The sequence below is a fragment of the Herpailurus yagouaroundi genome, unplaced genomic scaffold, assembly GCF_014898765.1.
Source record: "Herpailurus yagouaroundi ecotype Mexico unplaced genomic scaffold, PumYag 77, whole genome shotgun sequence".
Taxonomy (NCBI): domain Eukaryota; kingdom Metazoa; phylum Chordata; class Mammalia; order Carnivora; family Felidae; genus Herpailurus; species Herpailurus yagouaroundi.
In genome coordinates, this window is record NW_024412388.1 from 27,568,913 (window position 1) to 27,592,905 (window position 23,993).

A 23,993-nucleotide genomic window follows, 5' to 3' on the forward strand; every position below is an offset into this window, starting at 1 on the left:
TTTTTAATTTACTATATCTGTAAGTTTTATTCTTGTAAACAAGATCTTTAAATTCATATCTGACATAAATAAATATTGGCTCCTCCAAGTAAAGAGCATGAACTTAAATATATAAACGACATTATTTTGTTTAGTCAGAAGACTTTTGTTTGTTTGTTTATATTCTACTCTGACTTATTTTTTTAAACAAATTTTTTAATGTTTGTTTATTTCTGAGAGAGAGAGCACACACGAGTAGGAGAGGGGCAGAGAAAGAGAGAGGGGGACAGAAGATCTGAAGTGGGCTTCGCTGACAGCAGACAGCCTGATGTGGAGCTCGCACCCACAAACCGTGAGATCACAACCTAAGCTGAAGTGAGACGTTCAACTGACTAAGCCATCCAGGTGCCGCTAGTCTTGATTTTATTTTAGATCCATGGTTCTCAACGCTTAAACTTTAGTGTACATTGGGGCACCTGGGTGGCTCAGTTGTTTGGGCATCTGGCTCTTGATTTCAGTTTGGGTCACAATTTCATGGTCTATGAACTTGAGCCCTGCATCAGGGTCCGTGAGACAGCGTGGAGCCTGCTTGGGGTCCTCTCTTTCTCTGTCCCTCCCCTGCTTGTGCTATCTCTCAAAATAAATTAAAAAATAATAGTAAATAAAAAACCTTTAGCTTTAATGTACATCAAAATCACTGGGAGGGCTTTGTTCTAGATAATAGAAGTTTTGGAGTGATCTCTGGATAAATGTGGTGTATTAATTCAGTGTGATTTGATTAAATTCTTCAGTAAAAACTCATATGCATCTGATGTGAATTTCTTAAGAGTTATAAAATAATATTTCATGTATCCTTCATATTATACCATTGACTTCATTCTCTAGGGGAAAAAAATGTTACCCAAACTTTATGAAGTCACTATTGAGGAGTGTAGCTTTTTTAAAGAACTGTATCTTTTTCATTAATTACTTCACATAATCCTATAAGAATAATTATACTTGTAGGCTTGTATGATCTTTGCATACAAATTAAAAGCACATAGTTTTAACATTTATTTAATTTTGAGACAGAGAGAGACAGAGCATGAACCGGTGAGGGTCAGAGAGAAGGAGACACAGAATATGAAACAGACTCCAGGCTCTGAGCTGTCAGCGCAGAGCCCGACACGGGGCTCGAACTCCCAGACCGTGAGATCATGACCTGAGCCGAAGTCAGCCGCTTAACCGACTGAGCCACCCAGGCGCCCCAAAAGCACATGGTTTTAAATATCACATAGGTGATCCTCACTGCATTGTTACTTTGTAGGGCTGTTACAGTTAAGAAAACAGATTAAAGTTATTACCAAATATTTGCACCAAGTATTTGAGATAATTTGCTCCCTAGAAAAGCCAAAGAAAGGGAACCTCTTAAATTGCACTCCCCAGTTTATATTATATATCCTGGCAAAGCCTCATTTTCATGTATTTAGTCTTGTTTCCCCCAGACCCACATATATCTGTCCTGGTTTGGGGATATGGAAATTGGCCTCAATAACTATGTTACATTCATGTTACAAATAGTTCTCTTAAACAAATAAAACTTCTGTGTGTGGGGTGCCTGGGTGGCTCAGTCGTTTAAGCGTCTGACTCTCTTTTTTTTTTTTTTTTTTTAAGTTTATTTATTTTTGAGAGAGAGAAACAGCACAAGCAGGAGAGGGGCAGAGAGAGAAGGAGAAAGAGAATTCCAAGCAGGCTCCACACTGCCAGTACAGAGCCCAACGAGGGGCTCAAATCCACGCACCGTGAGGTCATAACCTCAGCCAAAATCAAGAGTCAGATGCTCAACCGATGGAGTCATCCAGGCGCCCCAGCATCTGACTCTTGATCTCAGGGTCGTGAGTTCAAGCCCACTTTGGGCTCCACGCTGGGTGTGAAAGCTCAAAAAAAAAAAAAAAAAAAGAAGAAGATTGACCTTTGTTTTTTAAGTGACTGATCAAGGTAGAAAATGTTTGTAGGCTTTTGTTTGCTTGCTTGTTTAAGAAAAAAAAAACCTCGAAGAAATTTCTGAAAAGATATTCTCTCCTGTAGTTTTCCTTTACAGCTAGAAAATGGTCAAGCTATGGAATGTACAGTAGCCCAGTATTTTAAGCAGAAGTATAGTCTGCAGCTGAAATATCCCCACCTCCCCTGCCTCCAAGTGGGACAAGAACAAAAACATACATACTTGCCACTTGAGGTAAGCTAAGCTGAATTTTCTTTTGCCAAATCTGCCAATCTCTTGAATGAGTTTAAAAAAAAAAAAAAAGAAAAGAAATCACGTTCTAGGCTAGTGGCAGAATCTAGTATTAGTTTTTAAAATGTTTTGGGCAAATAGCTTCACCAGGTAACAGCATTTTCATGTTTTGAGGAATGGAAGATGTAAGATACAGTTTAGCTGTATCTAAGGCTCACGACAGAGAAACCCATTACACAAAACGAATTTCTCTTTGCCTCTCGGTAGGTCTGCAATATTGTGGCAGGACAGCGATGTATAAAGAAGCTCACGGACAATCAGACTTCCACAATGATCAAAGCGACAGCAAGATCTGCACCTGACAGACAGGAAGAAATCAGTAGACTGGTCAGTAAGTCATGGTCTTCAAGATAAGCTAGCTTTAAGATGAGAAAAGGAGAAAATATAAAACTCCTGGTGGGACACAGTTACTCTTTGGTTTTTATATACGCAGGCTTTCCTGTTCCTTAGGTGAAGAGTAACAGTATGGTGGGTGGACCGGATCCATACCTTAAAGAATTTGGCATTGTTGTCCACAATGAAATGACAGAGCTCACAGGCAGGGTACTTCCAGCACCAATGCTGCAGTATGGAGGCCGGGTAAGCTTTTTATTTTATTCAGCAAGCTTCTTCCAACAACCAGTCAAAAAGAGAATAACCCAGGGTTTCTCCACTACACCACACTGAATTTACCCATAGTTTTGTTCAGTATTGCTTTTTGTCTTTTGGCTAATACCAAATAGAATTTTGTTTATCCCCTCATCGACATTAAAATGGCCTTAGATTGTAATGTCTTTTCTCTTTTCTTTTGTTTCTTTTTTGTTTTGTTTTTTTTTTAAAGAATAAAACGGTAGCCACACCCAACCAGGGTGTCTGGGACATGCGAGGAAAGCAGTTTTATGCTGGCATTGAAATTAAAGTTTGGGCAGTTGCTTGTTTTGCGCCTCAGAAACAATGTAGGGAAGATTTACTAAAGTGAGTATCTTCATATTTTCAGCTTAGTAATATCCCTTCCAGATATGAAAATACCATCTTTACATGAATGTGCTATGTGCACTGGCACTAAATCCCTGACTCCTATAGTGACACCATCTGGCTATAGGAAAAAGACCTTGTATTATAGTAAATTGCAAACTTGGGAATGACATTAAGAATCTGAGTCAGCTTTCTTACATTTAGAGCAGAAATTTGTGACTAACAAGGCCAAAGCAGTGACAGTTGGCAAACTCTTCTGAGTTCTTAGTGAAGCTTCCTGTGGTATTAATTGTATCTTTTCAGCTAAGATAAAAACTAGTCCATTTTTAATCATTATAATTTACTAGTGAGCTTGTTTTATTGCAGGGTCACTGACTAAGATCATTGGTTCATGTCTTACAGATGCAGCTATCTATAGAAAGGAAGTTAGTAAAAAGGGTGGAAAACTCAAGGCAGGAAAAGGGAACTGGATGAAAGAAAGGAATCTTACAAATCTTGACAAATGCACAAAAGAAATTCGGAAAGCTTTATACATATATTAAAGTAACTTCACAAATTTAAAATTTAAAACTTCACAATGAATTTTATTTTTTTAAAGTGATGATTTCTTTTGATATTGTTATTGAATCAAATCTATTACAAGTTTGAATGTAATCCTAAATATACTGATTTGTGTTTCCATATTCTCAATTGAACACAAGCTTACCCAACTACTCTCGTGCCAGGCTTACCAAAATACACATTATCTGAAATTTTGACTTTGCTTTTCTTTAGTTCAGAATTATTGACCTGAATGTTTAAAAAAATCTTTGAACGGAAATGCTATTCTAGTCCCTGGGGCCCCGTTGAGGTATAATTATTTAAAAATTCAAAATGATAATCTGATAGCTTAATATTAATAACACAGATTCTTTGTGCATTATAATTGCAGTGATACAATTGCCAGCCCATTTTTGGCAACCGGTTATGGATTTTTTGTTTATTTGTTTGTCTTTAATTTTGGCTAAGAATGTGCAAAACTGAAAGAAGTGTCTTTGAGGAAAATAAATGCTAGGAATGTACTCTGAAATGAAAGCACTGTACTACTGGTTCTATTTTACCAGGAGTTTCACTGACCAGCTCCGTAAAATCTCTAAGGATGCAGGGATGCCCATCCAGGGCCAGCCATGTTTCTGCAAGTACGCACAGGGTGCGGACAGCGTGGAGCCCATGTTTAAACACCTGAAAATGACATATGTGGGCCTACAGCTCATAGTGGTTATCTTGCCTGGGAAGACACCAGTGTATGGTATGGACCCCTTTAATATTGAACGAGGGATGATTTCAAATAGTTGGTCAGGATAAGCTAGGTTATGCTGCAGTCACAAACAACTCCAAACTCTCAGTGGCTCAGATCATCCAAGGTTTATTTTTTGCTTTTCCTGTGTGTCCATTGAGGTAGACTGTGGCCTCTGTTACATGTCATCATGTTATTTTTCACTCTGAGACCTGGGTTGGCATAGCAGTTGCTATTTGGAATGTTCTTGGCCCCTTGGCAAAGAGAAAAGAGGGCTCTGGAAGGCTCTTAACATCTGCAACTTCTGTTTTTGAGAGAGAGGGAGAGAGAGAGAGAGAGAGAGAGAGAAAGGGAGAGAGAGAATGTGTAGCCAGGGCAGAAAGAGGGGGAGAGAAAGAATACCAAGCAGGCTCCTCACTACTGACACAGGACCCGATGTGGGGCTGGATCTCATGAACTATGAGATCATGACCTGAGCCAAAACCAAGTTGGATGCTTAACTGATGAGCCACCAGGTGCCCCAACATCCACAACTTCTTTTTTTTTTTAATTTTTTTAAACGTTTATTTATTTTTGAGACAGAGAGAGACAGAGCATGAACGGGGGAGGGGCAGAGAGAGAGGGAGACACAGAATCTGAAGCAGGCTCCAGGCTCTGAGTCATCAGCCCAGAGCCCGACGCGGGGCTCGAACTCATGGACTGCGAGATTGTGACCTGAGCTGAAGTCGGACGCTTAACCGACTGAGCCACCCAGGCGCCCCTTAACATCCACAACTTCTTGACCACAACCAGCCACTGGCTCTTCCCAACCTTTTTGCGGGAAGCAAGAATGGGGGCCAGGAAGTACACTGGGAATGAGTGTCGGGCATACAGTACCATTCCACCATAGTCCTCAAAGCAGGAAGAACTGGAATGTTTGGTAAAAAGCACTTAAGAATATCAGAGTGGGGAAGAGTGGGAGAACCTACCACTGGCAGAAAAGAAGCTGTCTAGTTTGTATCTATTATCACAAGAATGATACAAAAGTTCCTTTGACTGTCATCTGAGTGAGGGATTTGGGAGCTACAGACTGGCTGTTTGAACTTTACAAAATGTCTTCAACTCCCTCTGTAGTTGTCTCTTCTGTTACTTTCTGGTTATCTCTGTGTTTAGAGGGGAAGAGGGGGAGGGTGGGAGAAAAATACTGAAAATTCAAAGAGCTGGCATGTATACTGATAGGGAGGAGCTGGGAGATGGATTCCTTTGCCAGACCAGTCCTGTGGAAAAAGTAACCTCGGGGGACTGCATTAGTAGTGGCAGGCAGCATCCAAGGGTAAAAGAGGTGGCCTAGCTTTAATGCTCACCAGAGGGAAGAAGAGGGAAATTTCCCTGGGGGTTTAGCAGATGAAACAGCCGCATCTAGCACAGGGTACCGTATACAGTAGGCACTCTGTAAATGTTTATGTGTGGATTTTTCCCTCTATTCTTAGTAATTAGGAGAATATTTAAACATTGTTAAATTAATTAATGGATTTATTCTTGTAGCGGAGGTGAAACGTGTTGGAGATACCCTTCTGGGTATGGCCACACAGTGTGTCCAGGTAAAAAATGTGGTGAAGACCTCACCCCAAACCCTTTCCAACCTTTGCCTGAAGATAAATGCAAAGCTCGGAGGAATTAACAATGTGCTTGTACCTCATCAAAGGTAAGATTCTGAACTCTGTTTTTTTCCACTCTTGCATTATATAAGATCGAATGTAACATAATTCACAATAAAGCACACAAATCTCAAACATGCATCTCAATTACTTTTTCTTATATATGTATGAATGCACTCATGTAACCACTATTCAGGTGAAGACGTAGAAAATTTCCGGGACCTCGTCAGGCTTCCTTGTGGCCCTTCCCAGCAGAGAACCCCCAGAAGTTAACACTCTCACCATAGATTGGTTTTGCCTGTTTTTGAACTTCATGTAAATGGAACCGTACTACATGTCATGTTTTATGCCCGTCTTCTTTTGCTCATCATTATGTGTCTGGAATTCATTCATGTTACTGTATTAAGTAGTCATTTGTTCTTTTTCATTGTTGTGTATTATTTCATTATGTGAATATACCACAGAATTTTAATCTGTTCTGCCATTGATGGATATTCTTATATATTCATTATACATTTTTTCTACATTTTTGGTAGAATTTAAGTACTCTTTCTCTTGAGTGCATATCCAAGAGCAGAATTGTTAAGTTATTGAGAATACATGTGTTTAAAAAAATTTTTTTAACGTTTATTTATTTTTGAGACAGAGAGAGACAGAGCATGAACGGGGGAGGGTCAGAGAGAGAGAGACATAGAATCTGAAACAGGCTCCAGGCTCTGAGCTGTCAGCACAGAGCCCGACGCGGGGCTCGAACTCACAGACCGCGAGGTCATGACCTGAGCCGAAGTCGGCCGCTTAACCAACTGAGCCACCCAGGCGCCCTGAGAATACATGTATTTAGCTTCGATAGATGCTGTCAAATAATTTTCCAGAGTGGTTGTACCAGTTTACGTTTCTGCTGAGAGTTCTGGTTGCTCCATATTCTCACCAACACTTGGTAGTATCTGTCCTTTTAACTTTAGCCATTTTGTTTGGGTGTAATAGTATCTCGTTATGGTTTTAATTTGCATCCCCCTAATGATTAATCCGTTGAGCACAATTTCATATGTTTGTTGGTTATTTGGATATCCTCTTTTGTGATGGGTTTGTTCAGTTCTTTGCCCATTTCTTTATTAATCTTTTCATTAATTTGTAGTTTCCCTATCTATTGAGATAATATCTGACTTGTTAACTCTGAAATGTTTCCATGTGGGGGCACCTGGATGGCTCAGTTGGTTAAGTGTCCAACTCTTGGTTTCAGCTCAGTTCATGATCTTGTGGCTCTGTGGATCCAAGCCCTACATCAGGCTTTGCACTGGCAGTGTGGAGCCTGCTTGGGATTCTCTCTCTCTCCATCTCTCTGTGCCTCTCCCTCACTTGTGCTGTCTCCATCTCTCTGAAAATAAATAAACTTAAAAAGAATATTTTCATGTGAAATTCTGTATGTGAAAGCAATTTGAAAAGATAAATTTAGGGCTGTGGTATTAGTCATTGCTATACTTAACAAGAATGTGAAATTGAGTGCCTTGATGTTAGTACAATCATATTCCAATTCTTAATTTTCCCTTGAATGAAGCGTATAGGTAACAAAATCCTTCCTACAACGTTGGTAGATGAGGTCTGCAGGCCATATGGGAAGTTAAGCTAAAATCTGAAATCATTTCATTTCACCCCAAACATTTGAGATGATATAGCATAGTAGCCTAGAGTGCATACTTTGGTGTCTGACTTCCTAAGGTTTGGATTCCAACTTTACCACTTCCAAGTTATGTAAGCTTGGGTGAGCCCCTTATTCTCCTCTGTCTCATTTTTTAAATACGGAAAATTGAGATGATAATTGTACCATCCTCATGGAATTTTTCTGAGGACTAAATCAGTCAATACAGGTAAAGTGCTTAGCACAGTGACTGGTACATAGTGTATGTAAGATGTTACTATGTTACACATATGTATGTGATAGATACATGCCGTTGTACTGCTCTCTGCCAGACCCATGTTGCATAACGATACATATAGAGAAATCTCGCACAGCCTCTGCCCTCATGGAGGTATCTATTCTTTAGTACCCATTATAGGAGATTTTTAGATTTGGGATGTCTCCTATATTATACTTAAATAGTTAGAACTCAATTCCAAGTCCTACCTTAAAGAATTTACCAGAGAAGGATGCATTATATTTTTCTCCTTGATTCCTTAGAAAAATCAGTGCCAAATAAATGAATTCATTCTTTCAACAAATATTTATTGAGTGCCAACCTTGAGCTAGGCAGTGTTCTAGGCACTAGGGATGCTTCAATGAACAAGACAAAACAAAACAAAATTCTTGCCCTTGTGGAACTTATATTCATGTGTGTGTGTGTGTGTGTGTGTGTGTGTGTGTGTGTGTGTAGACAATAAATAAAATAATTTACAGGGGCGTCTGGCTGGCTCAGTCATTAGAGCATGTGACTCTTGATCTTAGGGTTATGAGTTCAAGCCCCACAATGGGTGTAGAGATTACTTAAAAATAAAATCTTAAAAAAAAATAATCAAGTAAAATATGTGGTGTAAGTGGTGAATACTACAGATTAAAATAGGGAAGTAGATAGACTTGATTCTCTTCTCTAAGCCTCACATCTTAAAGAGCATTGAGGTCTCTCTTTCTCTCTCTCTCAAAATAAATAAACAAACAAATAAATAAATTTTTTAAAAAATGGGGTGCCTGGGTGGCTCAGTCAGTTAAGCGTCTAACTCTTGGTTTCCGCTCAGGTCATGATCTCACAGTTTGTGTATTTGTGCCCTACATCAGGCTCTGCTCTGATAGCTCAGAACTTGCTTGGGATTCTTTCTCTCTCCCTCTCTCTCTTCCCCTCCCCCACTTGCACTCACACACTCTCTCTCTCAAAATAAATAAATAAACAAAAAATAAATAAATAAAGAGCACTGGGGGATTTTGTTCCAGTTCCGTGTACATTCTGCATTTCTGTATCTGCTGTGGGAATACTAGGATCCAAGAGTACTTGTTCTGGTCTTCCCTTTACACAGAGATTTTATTAAATTCAGCTCAGGTCCTCTTTGTTAATTCTTCCCTTCCTGCTATTATAGAAGAACCATGTTGTCTTCTTAAGTCAATTCAGATTCATTGCAGGAGAGGCACAAACACTCAGTGGCCCTTAGAGTTCTTACCTAATGGGCACAGGTCTTCGTTCCCTTTTGTAAGATTATATCTGTGATTGTATCTGGTGAGCTTGCTAAACACAGACATTTTCATCTGTATGTTTCCTTCAATCTGAGCAGGCCCTCGGTGTTCCAGCAGCCTGTCATCTTCCTGGGAGCCGATGTCACGCACCCCCCAGCAGGGGATGGGAAGAAGCCTTCCATTGCTGCTGTCGTTGGCAGTATGGATGGGCACCCCAGCCGGTACTGTGCCACCGTTCGGGTGCAGACCTCCCGCCAGGAGATCTCCCAGGAGCTCCTCTATAGTCAGGAGGTAATTCAGGACCTTACTAACATGGTTCGAGAGCTGCTGATCCAGTTCTACAAATCCACACGCTTCAAACCCACTCGGATCATCTATTACCGTGGAGGGGTATCCGAGGGACAAATGAAACAGGTACTCTGATTACCCATAGTTGCCTTTTGGGGTTTCTAGGTATCTGATGGAGCTTCCTCCCATCTGCCACTCTGGGTAAATCAGATCTGAGAGATGCTAGGTGAGTTCTCAATTAAACCTCATTCTGTTTGTAACTCCTAGGTAGCTTGGCCAGAGCTAATAGCAATTCGGAAGGCATGTATTAGCTTGGAAGAAGATTATCGGCCAGGAATAACCTATATTGTGGTGCAGAAAAGACATCACACACGTCTCTTCTGTGCAGATAAAACAGAAAGGGTAAGAAACCATGATATAAGCTTCATTATCTGGCACAAGTGAATAAGTTTTTAAATGGGCATATGTACTTTTTTTCCTAAAAGCAGAAGTGTAATAATAAGTTAATATATTAACTCCAGTTGAGCTTAGATGATCACTTCTGAATGATACAGGTTTTAAGACTGAGTATTTCTCCTGTATGACAGAAGTGCTGGCTTCTAGAGTTGTTTGGCAGAGGCCAAAAACGTACCAGACATGCTATAGTGATACAGGCAACCTCCAAGGGGCTGGTTTTTCTACTTGAATTTTTTTTTAATTTTTTAAATGTTTATTTATTTTTGAGAGAGAGACACACACAGAGTGTGAGCGGGGGAGGGGCAGAGAAAGAAGGAGACACAGACTCCGAAGCAGGCTCCAGGCTCCAAGCTGTCAGCACAGAGCCCGATGCAGGGCTCGAACCCACGAAGCGTGAGATCATGAGCTGAGCCGAAGTCAGACGCTTAACCAACTGAGCCACCCAGGCACCCCTCTCTGGACTTTATTATCATATTGCTACTTTTTGTTACCAATGCCTAAGGCATAGTTCTAGGATATAAAGTAGAATTTCTCTTCCAAATGATTTTATATCAGTGCATGGGATTCTTGAGATACACACTTTGAACACTTATAATGTTATTCTTTCTAACCATGGGCAAGTTAACTTCTCTAAGCCATAATGTTCTCAACTGTAAAATGTAATAAGAATACCTATCTCACAGGGTTGTTATAAGGATTAAATTAATAAGTGAATATTAATTCGGGGTACAGTTCCCAGCATTTGATGAGAGGTATTTTGTGTACTCGATTTATAATGTTATTTAGGTGTAAACTAGCTAAATTATAGGTATTTAATATTGAGTGACTCTGCTTCTGTGCTATTTTCTATGACATTACTTCATCTTTTCCAAGCCTTCCCTGATCCACCCCAGAGAGACCAGTTCTTTCTGTTGCTTAATCTTGTAATCTTGTGGGTCACTCCCATTATTTTCTAGTACGCCCTTAGTTTTTGTCTCTAATCCAAGGCTGAGCTGTTTCTTTTCGTTTTCAGAATCATTGGAAAACAAGATTTTCTCCTTCGGCTCCAGTTCCACCAATCAGCTCATATTCCAAGTGTTGTCTTCTGAATTGTCCAAACCCTGACTCAGTAGTGCTTCTTAGATCCCTTCTAATACAAATTCTCCAAACTCTTGCCCAAACTCTGGTCACAGAATACCCCACCACCCCCTCCTTAACTGCATCATCACCTCTCTGTCCCTCTGTCAGCTTGTTGTCCATGTAGCTCTAGGACCTGAATTATTTTCCTAAAACCCAAGCTATCTCATCATTTTGTTCTTTGCCATCCCATGTCATTCCTAACCTTCCAAAGATTGATAATCCTGGTCCTTAGTCTACCCTGCTGCCTTGACACTTACCAACATCTCCAGTTTTCTAAACATGCCTTTTGCCAATCTCTAGCTCTGGGTCAGTCCACTTACCCATTTCCTTTGCTTCAACTCAGGCCAGTAGAGAGATTGCTGAGGAAGAAAGTCATTTGTTTAATAAAAATGATATTACAGACTGATGATATCAAATCTCAGACAACCCTGGAGGCTGCAGTTTCTCTGTTCCTCCAGTTCCCCACAGCGTGTATTCCAAACCTTCACACTCCTCAACAACCTGTCCCAATCTGCGATGCCTTCCCTGGCAACACTCTACCTTGCCAGCCATAGAACAACCCTCTATTTCCCCAGTAAACAAAATCTAGAAGGCATAAATTTTCTCAACTTACTCTCCCCTACTTTCAAATGTACTGAAATGTGTTTTCTTTTCTCTATGCTCTCACATCTCAGAGGCTAAGCTCTCCACCTGGACTTTAGTTCCTAAAGGAACACTTCATTAATTACCGTGGTTTTTCAAAACTCCTGTTCCTTCTTCTCACCCTCTAAAGTTCCTCAACTCTTCCTAGGTTCCCCTCACTAAACTTCCCTTTACTCTGCTTATCTTTCTTTTATTTCATGACCAAAATAGAAGAAAACTGACTTGACTTTCCATCTGTACCTTCTTACATATTACATCAATTCTCTGTAGCCTGACTTCAGTTTTGTTTTTTTTTTTTAATTTTTTTTTCAACGTTTATTTATTTTTGGGACAGAGAGAGACAGAGCATGAACGGGGGAGGAGCAGAGAGAGAGGGAGACACAGAATCGGAAACAGGCTGCAGGCTCCGAGCCATCAGCCCAGAGCCTGACGCAGGGCTCGAACTCACGGACCGCGAGATCGTGACCTGGCTGAAGTCGGACGCTTAACCGACTGCGCCACCCAGGCGCCCCCTGACTTCAGTTTTAATGATTCTACTGAAGTTCTTTGCTCAGTGACTTGCTCATTTCGAATCTAGTGATATCTTATCAGGTTCTTACGCTGACCTCTTCGCCTCAGCAATAATATGACTTTCCAGATTCAGTGCCCTCCTCTATAATCAGGCTTTTTTTTGACTCCTCTTCCTCTGTCCATTAAACACTGACATTTCCAGGCATTTCATACTTTTCTTCCTCTTCTCTTCTGAATTTGAACTCTCTTTAGTCTCACCCACTTTTCTGCATGCATTGATTTTCTTAGAGATTCCTAAATTTGTATTCCCAGCCACAAACATTTCTATGCAGTTCCTGACCTTCACCTCCAATTGTCTACCAGACACATTTACTTAGATGCTCTGTAGACACTGTATCAGCAAGATAGGCTAGACTGTGGTAACAAAAAAACTCCAAAGTCTTAGTGGCTTACAAAGCTGTATTTCTTGCTTATATCACATACCCACTGTGGCTCTGCTGCGGCTGTGACCCTGATGTCCTCCTTTTGGAACCTAGGCTGACAGAGAAGAATCTATCTTGAACATCACCAGTCATTACAGCAGAGGGGGAGAAAGATACGCACAAGCCATATGCTGGCTCTTAAAGCTTCTGCCCAGAAGTTACACATTTCAGACCACATTTTACAGCCAAAGCAAGTTACATGGCCATTCCTGAGTTAATTGGGTGGGGATGTATAATCCTCCCCCAGGGAAGGGCATGGGAATTTTTGGCATTAGTGATACAATCTACCACAGGCATTTCAAGCAAAACACGTCTAAACCTTCTACTTATTGTTTTATCCTCATCCAAAGCCTATTCCTCCCCCAATTTTCCTTTTCTTCTGTGACTTGGCATCACTGTACATTGATTCAGCCAAGCTAGGAACTTCAGAGTTGTCTTTAAACTCTGCTTCTTTCCTCTCCCCCCATATCCAGTTGGTCAAATGGTCTTCTGTGTTCTGCCCCGAAATCTCTTGTCTTAATTCTTCCTCTTGTGTGTTCCCTCTGGCCTAGGCAGAACCTTCCGTTTTGCAGGAGACTCCTAGTGGTCTCCCCACCTTCACAGATGCACCCTCAACCTGCCGTCAGAGCTATGTTTAAAAAATACAGATCTCAGGGTGCCTGGCTGACTCAGTTGGTAGAGCATGTGACTCTTGATCTTGGGGGTGTGAGTTCAAGCCCCACATTGGGTGTAGAGCTTACTTAAAAAAATACGTATCATACCTTGCCAATCTACTATTCAGAAACCTTCATGCATCCCCCATTGCATGCCAGATACTTCCCTTTGGTGTTCATTGCTTTCCTAAGGTAGCTCAAACATAACATTTTAGTTTCATCTTTCCACAATACCTTCATACACCATCCATTTCCCACATGATGCATTTGAATCCCTGGGATGACCACATCCATCCCACTCTTTTTATTTCCCCCGCTATTTTTATTAAGGTATAATGTAGATACCGTAAAATCCACGTTTTTTAAATTTTTTTTTTGTTTATTTATTTTTGAGACAGAGACAGAGCATGAACGGGGGAGGGGCAGAGAGAGAGGGAGACACAGAATCAGAAGCAGGCTCCAGGCTCTGAGCCATCAGCCCAGAGCCCGACGTGGGGCTCGAACTCACGGACCGCGAGATCGTGACCTGAGCTGAAGTCGGACGCTTAACTGACTGAGCCACCCAGGCGCCCCATAATCCACGTTTTTGGTGTACTGTTTTGCAAGTTGTGACAAATGCATATAGTTGTGTAACCACCATGTCTATGAAGACATAAACAATATATCACACACACACATTTTTCCAAGCCCTCTGCAGTAAACCCTTTCCCTCACCTACAGCCCCTAGCAACCACTGACAGACGTTCTGTCCTTATAGTTTTGTTTTTTTTTCCAGAATGAAATATAAGTGGGATACCATAGCCTGTGGTCTGGTTTCTTTTACTTAGCATAATACATTTGAGATTCATCCAAGTTTATCATGTAAATCAGCAATTTATTCCTTTTCATTGCTTAGTATTCCTCCTATGGCTGAACCACAGTTTATCTCTTCCTGACTTTAGGGGATATTTGGAGTGTTTCCTGTTTTCATCCCATCCCCCTTTTCAACTCCTGCTCATCCTATAAAGGATGGCTCAACTCTTTGCTCCCACCAGCATTTTCCAGTGCCTTCCATAATGCCCTTATCACACTGCATTGCAGTTCATTGCAGATGGTGTTCATGAAGGGCAGGAATGCAAGTTCATTAGTTCTCTCCATGCCTCCATCTCTCATCCCCAACATCTGCTGCAGAGCCTTGCACATGGGTGCTCAAGCAGTAATTGTTGAGTTAAACATGCCTGGATCCCTTTTTCCCGAGGGCAGTATCTCCTTAGATTCTCATCTGTTGATTCCAAGAGAGTTGTTTCAAAAAAGATTCTAAGGTCAAATAAGTTTGGGAAATACTATGTCCACCACCTCCCTCGTAAAGATTATACATTACTGAATAAAGGTTCTGAGAAATCCTACAACAGAAAAACCGTTTTAACTTGAGTTCAACCCAGTATTTCTCAAATCTCTTTGACCATAAAATACCTAAATGCATCCTGCAGAACTAATATTCCTCAAGTACACACTTTGGGAAACAATGCCAGAACTAGTATAACTCCTTTACATTTCCTCTTGCCCAACTAGGTCCCCAAGTTCATATTTGAATTTGATAGAATGAGACTTTTCTCTACTCATAAATGTTCTTGTACACATTGGTATACAATTCAGCTGAAGGTAATGGTAGTTAGAATAGAGCCAAATAAACTCCCATCAAATTCATGCCTCAATGCAAAATAAACTTCCTCATACGGAACCCTGCTGTATATCACAAGAGGATGAAAACTGACCAAATACCAAGGTTTAATTCCTTTACTTGTAAATGCATTTCTGAAGTTCCCCCCTCTACTTTCCTAGAAACTTGATTTTAGAACTTTGGCTATCATTTAACCTTACAATTTAGAATTTTAAAAGTGTTTCATAGCTAGTTTTATAGCTGATTAGATTAAGACCTAAAGATGTTATGTTTTGTTCAAGGTACGTAGTTGCAAGACTAGCCTTGGAACTGACACCCTGGTTTTCCTAATTCCCATTTCAGAGTACTCTTACCGATAATGCATGTGCCAGTGACTTCTTTTATTGATTCTGTCAAAGCATTACTTTTTTTTTTTATTTTTTTAGTGTTTATTATTTTTGAGAGAGAGACAGAGCACAAGTCAGGGAGGGGCAGAGAGAGAGGGAGACACAGAAACAGAAGCAGGCTCCAGGCTCCAGGCTCTGAGCTGTCAGCCACAGAGCCCAACACAGGGCTCAAACCCACAAAGTGTGAGATTATGGCCTGAGCTGAAGTTGGACGCTTAACTGACTGAACCACCCAGGTGCCCCAAAACCATTACTTTTGTTGAGCCTGGTGTACCAGTACAAAGATTTATTCATCTTAACTTTTTTTTTAAGTTTTCTTTTTAATTTTGTTAATGTTTATTTACATTGGAGAGAGACAGAGACAGAGCATGAATAGAGAAGGTGCAGAGAGAGAGAGGAAGATACAGAGTAGGAAATAGGCTCCAGGCTCCAAGCTGTCAGCACTTAGCCCAATGTGGGGCTTGAACTCACGAATGGTGAGATCATGACCTGAGCCAAAGTTGGATGCTTGACTGACCGAGCCACCCAGGCACCCCGCTTCATCTTAACTTGTAATGAAAGTTGTGCATATTTTTTTTACTCCAAGTAAGAAATAAAGTTGCATTTTGGGAGGGGGGGGGCACCTGGGTGGCTCAGTTGCATCCAACTCTTGATTTTGGCTCACGTCATGATCTTATGGTTCGTGGGTTCGAGCCCCATGTCGGGCTCTGTGCTGACAGTGCAGAGCCTGCTTGGGATTCTCTCTCTCCCTCTCTTTGCCCCTCCCCTGCTCATTTTCTCTCTCTCTCTCTCTCTCTTAAAATAAATAAACTTTTTTTAAAAAAGTTGATATTTTTTCACAGGAAGCTTATCCATTGCAAATGTCTTTACATCCCCTCTGTGAACAATGCCACTATGTCAATATGCCAATATATCATCTGCAAATAGATGACAATAATGCAACCCAAAGTCATAGGTAAAATAATTCTTTTTCTGGATTCCCTTATAGAAACAATGGAGTATTTTTGTTTGAGAAAATACTTAAGGATAAAGTGGTTGGACTAAGGAGAGTTACAGAAAATTCATCATGTTGAATTAAACTGATTTTCAAAACTTCACTTAAGAACAGTTTGCTAACTTGTTACCAATTAACACATAAAAGGAAAGTATGGTCTGAGTTCAGTTTGGCATTTTGATGACTAATTATACCTCCCCCCACCTCTTTTTGTTTGTTTGTTTGTTTTGGTAGGTGGGGAAAAGTGGCAATGTACCAGCAGGCACTACAGTGGATAGCACCATCACACATCCATCTGAGTTTGACTTTTACCTCTGTAGTCATGCAGGAATTCAGGTAATTTGGAAGCTGGTTCAGATCTTTGACTTGATAAGGAGATGTTTGCAAACTGAGCAACCAGCTTGAGTAGACTTGTTATTCAACGCTATGCATCAGTTTGTTAATGCTTGTATTCTAGAACTGTTCTCTTTCCTTCTGGGTATCTGCTTGTAGTTGTGCTAGGAAGGAATACTTCTGAATTTAAGGAGTGGATTTCAATTCTTGTCTCCTCTCAGGTAATTAACCCATGTCAGAAATGTATTAATCATACAAGTCTCTCTCCAGGGAACCAGCCGTCCTTCCCATTACCAGGTCTTATGGGATGACAACTGCTTCACCGCAGATGAGCTCCAACTACTAACTTACCAGCTATGTCACACCTATGTGCGATGCACACGCTCCGTCTCCATTCCAGCTCCCGCATATTATGCCCGGCTTGTAGCATTCCGGGCAAGGTATCATCTGGTGGATAAGGATCATGACAGGCAAGTTTCTCAGGCACCATGAACTCTCTTTTTATCTGAGTCAGAAGCATGTTTAAAAAAAAAAAAAAAAAAAAGCTACTACAGAGGAGTAGAGCTACTTTTGGAGGAGCTAAACTTCCTTTTAGGATTTAAATTTCAAGAAGCAAATAAAATCATATGTGCCTTTGAGAGCTTATAATGTGACTTTTGGTCCAAGAAGTGCTCAGGCTTGCTCATACTTGCATGGTGTGTCTATACTCTGCCCAAGGGAAAAAGTCTAATTTGGAGCTGCCTGTGGTTTTCCCGTGGAACAAAATGCATTCGGTTCTGTTTAGGTCCTGAGCAGCCTCAGAGGTGGCAGGCACAGTGTCTTGACTCCAGTCCGAGTAGTCACAGGCCTGTGGATTCCACTTCACACAAGAGGAAGTCCTGAACATTTTGCTTTGCTTTCAGTGCAGTCTGGAAGAATGTACCAGAGTGAATTTGGGCATGTGTGTGGGAGAGGAAGGGTGCCAGACCATTTTTACCCCCAAATAGGGATCTCAGTAAGAATCAGACATTTTGACCTGTTACTGACGACTATTAAATAGCTGAACAAGCTCTCTGCATTAATTTTCTTTTCCAAATGACCATCTGTGAAGTGTAGCAGTTTCTGGGCTCTTCCCCAAGTCTGAATTCAGCTGCTAAATAGTAGACATTCCATTGCAAGTCTATTTCTGTAAGCGTTGAAAATACACTATTATGGAAAATGCCCAGCTGTGGCTTTATACCTTCCATTCTGTAATATACATTCATTCATTTAACACATTTATTAGGTATTGACTGTGTGCCCAGCACTGTGCTAGGTACTAAAAATAAAAATACTAAAATGGGGAAGACCTGCTTCCTGGGATTTTCTGTTTCAGTATGGCACACAAAACAGGCAAACCCAGAACTGACAATTAGCCTGAGGCAGTATAGGTGAGGGACCTCAGAAGAAAGGTTGTTAGAGAAGATTTCATAGCTGGATGGATGGGATTTGGCTCTGGAAAGAAGAGAAAAGGATTTTCCAGGCAGAGGGAACAATGGACAAAAGAGAAAGCAAGTGACATGTTTAGACAATAGCGAGTTTTCTTTGGCTAGAGCATATGAAGCTGAAAAAGTATGTCAGAGCAAGGTTGTCTTTGTTAAATGTAAAAAGCTACTTTGGGGATAAAATATCTGGTCCTTAACCATTAATCGGGCTTACATGGGAGAGAAGATGAAGTAAAAGATAACTAAGATTATGAGTTTAGATGATAAGGATGCTAATAATTTAGTAAATAATGATAAATAATTTAGTAAAGTAATTAAGTGGCAAAATTAATAAATTAAGTCAGAAGAAGGATGGTGTTTTTTTACAGTTTACTAAGCCCTTTGTAATACATGGCACCCTTAAGAGATATGTTCAGAAGTTATTATTGTTATCCTGAAAGACCAAAGTTCAGAGGAATTGTTACCTCTCCAAGATCATATAGCTAGTGAGAGGAGGATGAGAAGAGACTCACGGCATAGTGACATTTGCACAGTAAAATGGTATGTTCCAGCACTGTGCTAGGCACAGAAATTCATTTGTCAAATGGTTATTGAGGATATACCATATGCCAGGCACCGGGGATTCGGTGGTGAGTAAGATAGACAAAGTCACTGCTTTCTTGGAGTTTACATTTACTGAGCAAAACATATAGCTAACTATCCAGTTACTAATTTCAATTGTGTTTAATACTATGAAAGAAAAATAGAGGATTCTGTGGAAGTATGTCTCAGGTGGCTCTGACCTGAACTTTGGAATCAGGGAAGACTTCTTTGAGGGAAATGACATCTGGCCGAAGCCTAAAGGACAGGTTGGCTTTAACCAGACATAGGGGGCAGTAGAAGTCCTAATGTAAGCACTGTTAAGGATTTGGGTCTTTGTAGACATTATTCTATTTAATTATTGCAACAGCCCGTTTAATAAGTTGTATTGCATTTTTCAGTTGAGCAAACTCATGTTTAGAGAGACATAAATTATTTAAGGAGGCACAGCTTGAGCCTAAGATCTTCTGAAACCCAGTATTATTTGTGCTATTTGAAACATGTGAAGTTTGCAGTAGTCTTTTGTTACACCTGGCTTTTTGCATTATTCTCTTTACAGCGCGGAAGGCAGTCATGTGTCAGGACAGAGCAATGGCCGGGATCCTCAGGCCTTGGCCAAGGCTGTGCAGATTCACCACGATACCCAGCACACAATGTATTTTGCCTGAGAGTCTCAGAAAAAGAACTCAATCAATTTGACACCCCATGCAGCCTCAAAATGTTTCAAATGCCTACCGCCTCTTGAGAGAGCCAAGTTGACTTCAGGTGGTCTACCAGCAGCTCGGAATAGTTGCACTGAATCTATACTTCACAGCACTGTCTGATGCATCAACAAAATTGAGCCATTTTTTAAAAGTAATAGATACTCCTAGATTGTCTTCTCTGATGCACTGGACTGAATTTTTACCTCATCATGCAAAGGCTGATCAGCCTGAACTTCCTTAAGGACTTTACAAGAAAAGGTTTCTATGGAATATTTTGCTAGCTGTGGTGTTCCCCGCATCCCTCTAGTCTTCTAAGAGACGATTATTCCTTGTTTTCTGTATTCATTGAGTGGGGTGTATGCGTAAGTGGGAGAGAAAAACCAAACAATCTACTTCAGTTCAGCGTAACTGTTTTAACTGTGGGGGTCCATAGACTTTTTAATGGAGATTTCTGACTTCGCCACTGTAAATGCCTTTAACGAGCATTAACTTTTGAAAGTTTTACAGAGTTTTGTTAGTTTTCCTACTTTATCTTCTTGATCTCTACAGACTTGTGCTGTGCAAATACAGGCTGCCAGGCGATTGCACTATGTTTGGCTGCAGATGCAGAACAGGCAGCTCTCTTATTTGGTTGGCTTTTGTGAATGTGTAACACAAACAGATGTAATGCATGTCACGGTGACAGATAACACTGCCATGGTAAGAGTACTCCTGTTTCCCCCCTCTTTGAAAAAAAAAAAAAATTAGCTTTTAGTATTTTTCAAAGTTTTCAAAAGTGCCCATTTTATGCTGCTGTGTGGTTTGTTAGATCTAAATGATTTTTAAACTTTTCTCACAGAAAATTAACTTTGGCAATAAACATTTTTTAAGGTCCCTTTTCTTCCTCCCCCTGACAATGTAGTTTTCTAGATGAGATTTCGGTATGATTTTATCAGCTATTTCTTATAGGTCATAATCTGGCAACTTCTGAAACTGGTCAGACAAGACATATATTTCCATGGCTTTTTAAAGAATTATTTTTATCTGTTTTATAGTCACAGTTGGTGTCCTGTCACTTTGTTTTAAAATAAGCTAGAACCAGGACCCTTCCTTATCGGATAGGCTTTGCCAGTCCTTAAGGTACATTGAGCGATGCTGCAACTTGCACAGATGTACCAGCATTTAAAACTGTTTTTCCCGGGAATCAAGGTTACTCACACAATTATGTGCAGTGCAAATTTTTTTGCTTCTCTTTCAACCTGAAATGTATTTGGTGGGGTTTCCCTCCTTTCACTAAACTAAAACTGCATTTATAGAAGAAAAGTTTGACTTTTCTTAACAGAGTCTAGATTCCGATCACAAGGAGATGAGTTACTTTCTTGGTCCAGACAAAGGGAGCTGATCTAAAGCAAGCATCAGTGAACGTGTAGGGGAAAGGAAAGTGTATTTTGTATTTAGTGTAGATAACACTTTGTGAATGGACAACAGTTACATAGAGTCTTGGTAGTTCCAGCCAGTGTTTCCCAGCCCAAATTTTACTGACTTGTGATTCTCTCTCTGGGAACCTCAGAAGTGAAAGCTGGAGAAGGGTATAAAAGCCCTAGAACCACACTCCGTATGGCTGAGGCAGGTGCTGGGGGAAGAGACAGACACAATGTGGTAAAACGATTTTGCCACCTCTGTCTGGAAACTGCTGGTGGGGAAACACTGGATCTGATGGTGAAGGGTGTTTGCTTGAACTCATTAGTCGGTCCAAATCTCTTAAACTAGCCTTCTCAAAATCCCAGCAATACAAAGCACTGTTTTTCTTCAGTCTTTTAAAGAAGCTTGTAAATACATTGAAGTTTACATTTCCATGTGCTGTTGATCGGTGGCGCCGCCAGTATTTGCTAAGACTGGTCTCTGAGAGTTTTATAACTATACTGAGTCCTGTAGCTCATTAAGATGACTGCAGACATCCTCATTCTCTGCATATAGTGGGATGAAAGCAAGCTCTGTAACTGAGGCACAACATAGGCAGGAGCGAAGAGATGGCAGATGTTAATTTCTTAAGATTTTCCTTTTCTGCAAATACCTCACTTGGATACTACAAATCAGGACATGTTGGTGAGGGGCTGGCTGCTGCTTTTATTCACACTTGTTCAGGGAGAGCTCAGAAAAATAAATACCCTTCAGCATGGCTACCCTGGACCCAAGAGGAGGAAAAACAGAAACTTCTTTAGGAGAAGGAGGACTTACTGGCGTCCAGGATGTGAAGGACTCTTGGTGGCTGGCTGGCTGGCCAGCAGGCACCACACCTGCACTTGAGTGCCTCCGGCTTGCTTGTTAATAATGCACAGAAGAAGTGTCACTTCTCACCATCTCCTGCACGTATGGAGCAGGGAGCGAGGCGGAATGCCGGGAAGCCCTGATTTACTTGCCGGCAGTCGGGCTGTATGCTTGACCTTGAACTATACAGTTTGTACAACCTCAGTCAGTCCTATACACTGGGGCAAATCAGTGTGGTGGTGGAGGAAAAGCCGGGAGGCCTATTTTTATAGGAAACAGTACCTTTAAGGGGGCAAATGCTGTAGTTTTGGATGAAAGGAAAAAAAATATGGAAGAACTAGGATAATTGGAAAAAACTTGCTGGCGGGGGTGGGGGGGGACGGTGAATCTTTAAGAGGTAATCGCTGCAGAATCAGAGTTGCAGCAATACTGTTGCAAGCAAGTCTAAATACATAGTTTCAATTTGGCTTGACAATTTGAATATGATAGCCCCTTTGGACTGACTGAATCGTTATGCATGTGTCAATCAATGGGAGGTGTGCATTCTCTAGAAGTAGATTTACTGTTTGGTTTTTTAAAATGCAGCCTGTTTAGGCACTGTCATGTGGTGTGAAAGATTGAAATGTAGCAATGCTAAAGAGTAACAATTAGGGGATAAGGCACGGGGATATTAAGAGAATGGTGAAGATCCAAATGTTGAACTGATTATGTTTTGTTGTTATTGTTGCTCGCTGTTGAACCCTGAGTGGTTGATAAGGTGAACTAGTGGCTTAATGCAGCCAGCAGTCTGGGCAGGCAGAACATATTCATTCTTACTGTAAATTCTATTTGCTGCTTCCAAAGGTGATGATTTATAAGCAGACATGTTCTATATGGTCTGTATTTTAGGATCTGGCACCCAGACTATATCAGAGCTTATCTACCTGGCTCAGCTATCTACCCTTCCTGTGGGAAAAGGCAATCCACTGTTTAAGAAGGCTCACTCTCTCTGCCCTGCCCTAGCAACCCTTTGTGGATGTGCTGTAAGATTTTCTTGCTCAATAGCAAGGTGGTAGCTCTGCTTTCATTTTAAGAAAGTAGAGGCTGAGGGCATTGTGTCAATACTGCTTCAACTCCAAGGATTTTTCCTTGTAAAATTAAAGGGAAGATCTTGTTATTGATTAACCATTTTCTTATCCCTTGCTATTGACATTCATGCTCTTTCTATGTCTGGTGGCTGAAAATGTTTGCATTTGTTCATTTGACTAATGGTGTAATTTTGGTTTCTATATTGTTAGACCTGTAATGTTTTAAAATGTATTTTATTAACTCTGGACTGGATGTATGTCTCTAGCAATACGAGGTACTTTCTAAACTATTAAGGGAGGGGTGGTATCCCCATGTTAAGACAAGATGATGGTTGTTTAAATTTTGCATTTTTTTTTTTTTTTTTGGCCTGCAGGGATATTTTGTGTTCATGTGTCCAAAAGAGAATAAATTGGCATTCTTGTGCCAAAAGTTGTTTTTTGTTGTCAAATTTCAAATACATATAGAGTATACTGTAATGGAAACAGACATGGTTGCTTTTTAAAAACAATTTCCTCCATTTAAGAAGTTTGAGAGAGAACAGAGGGGAAACTTAGTGTTTTTAACTCCTGGGTCTCCCTATCTCTAGAAATTGATACTTGGGGATTTGGGAAGAGCTTCTCAGCAAAATTTCACATATGAAAACTTTTATAAGATTCATCAGGTTCTCAGGATAGCTCTTAACAGGAAAATCTATTTGAGTGAAGTTTTGAGAAAAATCTGCAGTCTCCAGAGGGCAGTACAGCCACATACTTTAAGACTAACTTTTCGAGAGGAGGAGCTGTCTAAATTCCCCCAACCTGTGGCTATCCAGTCTTAAGTCCTTAAAAAATTCTCACCACATTTGGGTGAGTCACAGCAGGGATAATGCAGAGATTTTCACAATATGGTACTTATTTTCAGGGAATTTATGGTTTACCAGAGGGACAAGTTCTGCATACAACACACTTTACTACAGGTAGTTGTTTTTTTCCATCAGCACAATATCCCCCTCTCCCCATTTACCCACTGTCAAACATTTATCACAAACTCAGTACATGCCAAACTCTGCCTAGATGCCAGGAAAATAGAAGAGTAAAAACTTAATCCTTCAAAGAGTTCATTCCAATATAACATGGGGTAAGGGAGGCAGTGAGA

General features: G+C 40.6%; 1 protein-coding gene across 2 annotated transcripts in view; it reads left to right on the top strand.

The window, feature by feature from the left end:
• Positions 1–23,292, top strand: part of LOC121026236 (protein argonaute-4) — a 32,085-nt gene extending 8,793 nt beyond the window's left edge. For both annotated transcript variants that reach the window (XM_040469116.1, XM_040469113.1), the window contains 11 exons: positions 2,047–2,194; positions 2,459–2,578; positions 2,702–2,830; positions 3,072–3,205; positions 4,309–4,493; positions 6,006–6,165; positions 9,374–9,689; positions 9,831–9,965; positions 16,700–16,801; positions 17,069–17,268; positions 19,400–23,292. In XM_040469116.1, the coding sequence (XP_040325050.1) occupies positions 2,047–2,194; positions 2,459–2,578; positions 2,702–2,830; positions 3,072–3,205; positions 4,309–4,493; positions 6,006–6,165; positions 9,374–9,689; positions 9,831–9,965; positions 16,700–16,801; positions 17,069–17,268; positions 19,400–19,508 (1,738 nt within the window). In that variant the 3' untranslated portion in view covers positions 19,509–23,292. The remainder of the gene's footprint in view (positions 1–2,046; positions 2,195–2,458; positions 2,579–2,701; positions 2,831–3,071; positions 3,206–4,308; positions 4,494–6,005; positions 6,166–9,373; positions 9,690–9,830; positions 9,966–16,699; positions 16,802–17,068; positions 17,269–19,399) is intronic.
• Positions 23,293–23,993: the final 701 nt, after the last annotated feature.